The sequence below is a fragment of the Propithecus coquereli genome, unplaced genomic scaffold (assembly GCF_000956105.1).
Source record: "Propithecus coquereli isolate 6110/MARCELLA unplaced genomic scaffold, Pcoq_1.0 Scaffold11, whole genome shotgun sequence".
Classification (NCBI taxonomy): Eukaryota; Metazoa; Chordata; class Mammalia; order Primates; family Indriidae; genus Propithecus; species Propithecus coquereli.
Genome location: NW_012134969.1, coordinates 7,320,072 through 7,325,708, shown reverse-complemented (window position 1 = coordinate 7,325,708; position 5,637 = coordinate 7,320,072). Strand labels below are relative to the sequence as shown.

Here is a 5,637-nt window from a genome sequence, read left to right as displayed (position 1 = left end):
GTGTCAAAATTGCAGGTTCATTGACACCATCTTTGGTTTTGGACATTTATTACTGTCATTTCAAAGGGATCCAGGGGTATCACACATGTGTGCTCAGTCTGTTATCTTGGAACAAAAAATGTTTATCTTCTAATTTACTTCAGAAAATAAAATCATATAGAAACTCTGGATACCTGAGAAGCTACTATGGATATTCCAGACATATTCTATAATCTAGGTGTGGGTAAATATGATAATTTAAATTTATGAAAGAATACTCCATTTGCTTACTTCAAGCACAAATACTACTTTTCAATCATAAGAACTTTAAATACCAGCAGTAGGAGGCTCCCTGTTCCCTTGTTCTCACTACAACAAAATTATTTTCTCTCAAACCAAGCGAGAGAGTAGTCGCAATGCATCCACTTCAAAGAAATAATTTTTTAAAGTAACAAAACAAGTTGCTTTTTAATAGAATATAAGAAAATGCCCCCATTAGGTTCACAGCCTTCAAAAAGGGGTGTGGTTGTGGTGGTATCATACACTTTCCTTTTCTGACCTTTCATTCACTTCATAGGAGGTGATTAAATGCTTCCCACTCACTAGCACTGGCCTGGCTTTCCAGATGGAGCAGAGAGATACCACAGATCTAGGTTCCTGGTGGGCAGTGCTGGAAAGCTACCATATAATTTATGCAAATAAAGACACTAACATACTAAATAATAACTACAATAAACTATCAAGCATTGCCTGACCAGCTGAGCAGGTCCAAGAAAAGACAAGTAACATACATTCTCTCCTATCTTAATCCATTTGTGTTGCTATAAAGGAATACCTGAGGCTGGGTAATTTATAAAGAAAAAAGGTTTATTTGACTCAGAGTCCTGCATGCTTTACAAGATGCATGGCACTGGCTTCTGCATCTGCTCAGAGTCTCAGACTGCTTCCACTCACGGCAGAAGGGGAAGGGGAGCTGGTACGTGCTAGAACATTTGGCAAGAACTGAAGCAAGAGAGAGCGGAAGTGCCAGGCTCTCTTCAAGAACCAGTTCTTGTGGAAACTGAGAAAACACAAGCTAGAATGGCACCAAGCCATTCATCAGGGATCCGCCCCCACGACCCAAACAACTCGCACCAGACACCAACTACAACACTGGGGATCAAATTTCAATAATAGGCAGGGCCTTGGCAAACCATGTCCAAACCATACCATTTCCCAAGTTCTACTTCTCACAAAGTTCTATGTTGGAAAAAGATCACTTTTATAATCATCTGATCAATTCATTCCCTAAATGAAACCTGATGCTACTTTCTCTGTTTGGAGCAAAGCACTGAAGAGATATAGATGGACTCTCAGAACCTTCCTCAAGGCACCTAACGCCTTCTTTTCTTACCTTTGATCTGAGTAACACCTATACCAGCTCAGGATCACAGAATTCTAATCTGCTCTTTTAAGATGTGCTATGGTTTGGATACGGTTTGTCTGACTCCTCCAAATCTTATGTTGAAATCTGATTTCCAATGTTGGAGGTGGGGCCTAATGGGAAGTATCTGAGTTATGGTGGCTGATCCCTCACCAATAGTTCGATCCCTTCTGGGGTCAGGGTCAAGTGAGTTTTTATTCTATTAGTTCCAGCAGGAGCTGGTTGTTAAATAAAAAGAGCCTGGCACCTCCCTCCCCTCTCTTTTACTTCTTGTTTCGCCATGTGATCTCTACACATGCCAGCTCCAATTCACCTTCTACCATGAATGGAAGCAGCCTGAAGCCCTTATCAGAAGCAGATGTTTCTTGTACAGCCTGCAGAATTGTGCACTCTACATATCTGATTCCATTTCATTCTTACAACTTCCCATGAGTTAAGTACTCACCATGAGATAAGTTCCCATTTTATAAGGAAGAAAAGTAAGGTTCAGAAAAGTTAAACACTACATCTAAAGTCACGGAGTCTGTAAGAAAATAACAGCTATAACAGTAAATTACAGACAAACATCAGGGTAAATTATCGTAGCATTTTATCAAGAATTACTAAGTTCAACAGAAAGAAAAAGGCCCTCCCTACTAAAAAGTTTGCCCTGGCTACAAAAAAACCAGTTTACCTAATATTCTATTCCAATTCTTTTCTCTAATGCCAAAAAAAAAAGTATAATTTCTTTTCAAGATAAGACTAGTTCTCCTTTATAAAAGAGAAAGTTATTTTCTAAAGAAGTTAACAGCTTTATGATATTTACTGAGTGTTAATTGGCCTCTCTCTCTCCCTATTCTACTAACCTGCCCAGTTCCAGTTGTTCAGGAAGTAATTTATCTAATAAAATTTGTGAAACACTACAGAAAGTCCTTTAGAAATATTGGTTGGAAAAAATGAAAATCAAGGCATTCTTTTTCAGGACCAATGTTAAAAGAGTGGTAACAGGAATAAAAAATTAATTCCAGAGTCTTCCCACCAGACATAGAAACACTTTAGTAAAGGGAAATGAGGCCTGTAGAGAGATGAAGAGCCATGAGAACTTTCCCTTCAAAGATTCCAGGATGGATACATAACTGACTATTTCATTCTCACAGGAATTCAGAGCCAAGACTGCATGTACCAAAAGACCCTCACTGAATTCTTGAACTTGTTAAGCTTGTCCCCTACCCATGACTGTTTTTTCCTCCAGCTAGAATGTTATTTCTTTAGTCTTTGCAAGGCTGGCTTCATGTTTTCCATCATTAGTTCTAACCTCAGACTGTCACTTCCTCAGAAAGGCCTTCCCTCCTTACCTAAAAGGACATGCCCCATCCCCTTCTGTCACACCATTCTATTTTATTTTCCTGCTATCATGGATCACTGTCTGAACTTACCTTCTTTGTTCTTTTTTATATGTTCATGTAAGGATCTCACCTTTCCCATTTTCTATCCCCAATTCCTAGCTCAGATTAGACATATAATAAACGTTAAAGACTGCACACAGCTAATGGTAGGTATCATTATACTGCATCAATATGGAGGAATGGGGTGAAAATGAAAAGATTCCATTTACTTCACTCCAAACCTTCTCCCTCAAGCTCAATGAGAATAAGGAATAATAGGTTATTTCCTGCAAATCATATTGGGCAGAAAAAAAAAAAACAAACAAGAAATAACAGATTATGCCTCATGACAATAAAAAGAAATTTTCTTGTAGAATAAATGTATATCTCCCACCTCACCTCCCAGTGTCACAAAGTCCAAGCATCCTGCTTCAGTAACAAGCCAAATCAATTAGAAACAGACTGGAAAATTTATAGAGCAAACAACTTCTATTATCCAGAGTATAAAAGAGTTTGATAGCTGAGCCAAAGAAATTTCCACCTGTCTCCTCATTTATTTCAGACCCACTTCTGGCACAACATCCCACAGAGGGACAGAGAAACCCAAGAAAGAACACCTATTTGGTGGCAGAGCATGCAAAAGTAAACAAGAACTTTCAAATCAAACCTTTAAAGTTTGAGGACAGAAAAAGTTGAACACTCTAAGCTCTATCTGCATTTGGACACAATTCCAAATCATGTAAAAGGAATGCTTCCAAAATCAAAAATAACTATAACTATTTATAAAATAATCCTCCTAAACCTGGCCCTCAAAACTAGAAAAAGTTTGTCAAACATATAATTCATAAAACGTACTTCTTGCTATTATAACCAATTGAACTGAATCACACAAGCAGTAATATGCATAATATCTCAATGGTAATTGAATTAAAAGCGTTGACACTAACAGAAAACCAGTATTATTTAATAATGTACTGAACCAGCTACCAAAAACAATTCATTTTTATTACTTTGCTGTAGGTCAAATAAATCTGATCTTCCATAGCCTGCACTTGATCGAGAGCTCATAGCTCCACGTACAATGAATGAAACTGCCACTCAGGGTCAAGTTTTGGTCTCCTCAAGTCATCCGATGGAAAAAGAAGGGTAGGTTATTCATTAAGACGGTAAATGAGCACCAACTGGAGACTGTCCTGCAGCAAAGCACTTCGGGTTCGGTGCTTCTCCTGGGAGATGGTGGGCAGAAGGATTACAGCAGACATGAGGGACCCTCTGGGACAAGACGCCCAGGGCAGGGCTCCAGGTCAACCGTCCCACGTTGCTGCAGGGAGGATTGGGTGTCGGCGGGCACCATCCACTGGACGCCCCCAGAGCCGTCCCCGGGCTGGAGCAGACAGTCGGGGTCGCCCGCCGTGCGAGGCCTGACAGCTCAGGGAGGTGAAGGGCCCCTCCCACCAGATCCGCCACCGTGGCCAGGAGGAGGGGAGAGAGACCTCGGGCAGAGGATGGCGAGGCCGGGGTCCTGCCAGGGCGCCTGAGCATCCCTCCCCGTCGCCCGAGCCCGGTTCCCACCCATCACCTCACCTCGGCCGGCATTGGCAGGTTCTCTGCCGCCGCCTTCAGCTCCAGCACCGAGTCCGTCTGCCTGTCGGTCAGCGGCGCCGTCGTGTCCGGTCTCCGATCCCACAGGGCCAGCTTCTCCCGAGCGTCCCGCTCAGCCGCCGCCTCAGACAGCAGCAGCAGCGCCGCCTCCGCCATTGCCGCCGCCCCCGCGGCCCTCAGCAGCAGCGGGGTGAAGGGGATCCCGACAGACAGGCCCCGGCCACTTCCGGGAGAACCGGGGCTACCAGCACTGCACCGGCGGAGGGGCGGGGCGGGCCGGAATGCCCTGACCCCGGAAATGCTTCCTCAGTGTGGAGGCGGGACCGAGGCCAGAACAGACGTGGCTTTAAACAAGCTCCAACTATTTCCGGTTGGGATGTAGAAGAGGGTGGAGACTGGACCTGACGGAAATAGAAACGCCCCTACCGGAAGTCTCTTCCTCAACATCAGTAACTTTATTGTTACGAGTTGTTCAAGTTACTGACAACTACGCTAAGTCACCTGCCGGTAGGGGGTTTCGTGAGCTCCCGGATGTATCGCCTCTCTGCTCACAGATGGGTTGTCTGGATGGAGTGTGTAGAGTGTGTGATTTCCATGTTAACATGTTGACAGTTTCCGCCGCTTACATCAAAACCAAGAGCTTTACTATTCCAACATCCAATAATTCCCCTTTAGAAAACAAATTTATGGAAATGCATTAAAATCCAAAGATATGTGTATCTCGGACATTAATAGTATCAAATAACTAGAAACAACCTAAATGTCGAACACCAAAAAATTGGATCAATAATTCGTGGTACAGACATGTAGTTATAATACTGTTCTGCCATTTAAATCATGTGGATTTGAGCAACAAAATAAATAGCGATAGTATGGATCATAACCTACAGAATAAAATAAATACCTATGAGTCCATACTGATATAAATTATTGAATAAATAAATGGTAGAGAAAGGACAACCTACCTTACAGAAGAATTCCAGTCAATAAATGTAGACAGCCTGACCAACATAGCAAGATCCTGTCTACAAAAAAAAAATGTAAATATGTATTTGTGTATATATACACACACATATATGTATTTAGCCAGGTGTGGTGGCATATGCCTATAGTCCCAGCTACTTGGGAGGCAGGATGATCACTTGAGCCCGGGAGTTTGAGGTTGCAGTGAGCTATAATGACGCCACTATACTCTAGCCTGGTGACAGATTGAGACCCTGATATATATACATACATACATATAAGAAGTAGAAAATCGTCACTAGGACA

At 42.4% G+C, this 5,637-nt stretch overlaps 1 protein-coding gene across 1 annotated transcript in view; it reads right to left on the bottom strand.

The window, feature by feature from the left end:
- COG3 (component of oligomeric golgi complex 3) overlaps positions 1-4,524 on the bottom strand; it is an 85,874-nt gene extending 81,350 nt beyond the window's left edge. The window contains 1 exon segment of the mRNA XM_012648293.1: positions 4,351-4,524. Coding sequence (XP_012503747.1) covers positions 4,351-4,524 — 174 coding nt within the window.
- Positions 4,525-5,637: the final 1,113 nt, after the last annotated feature.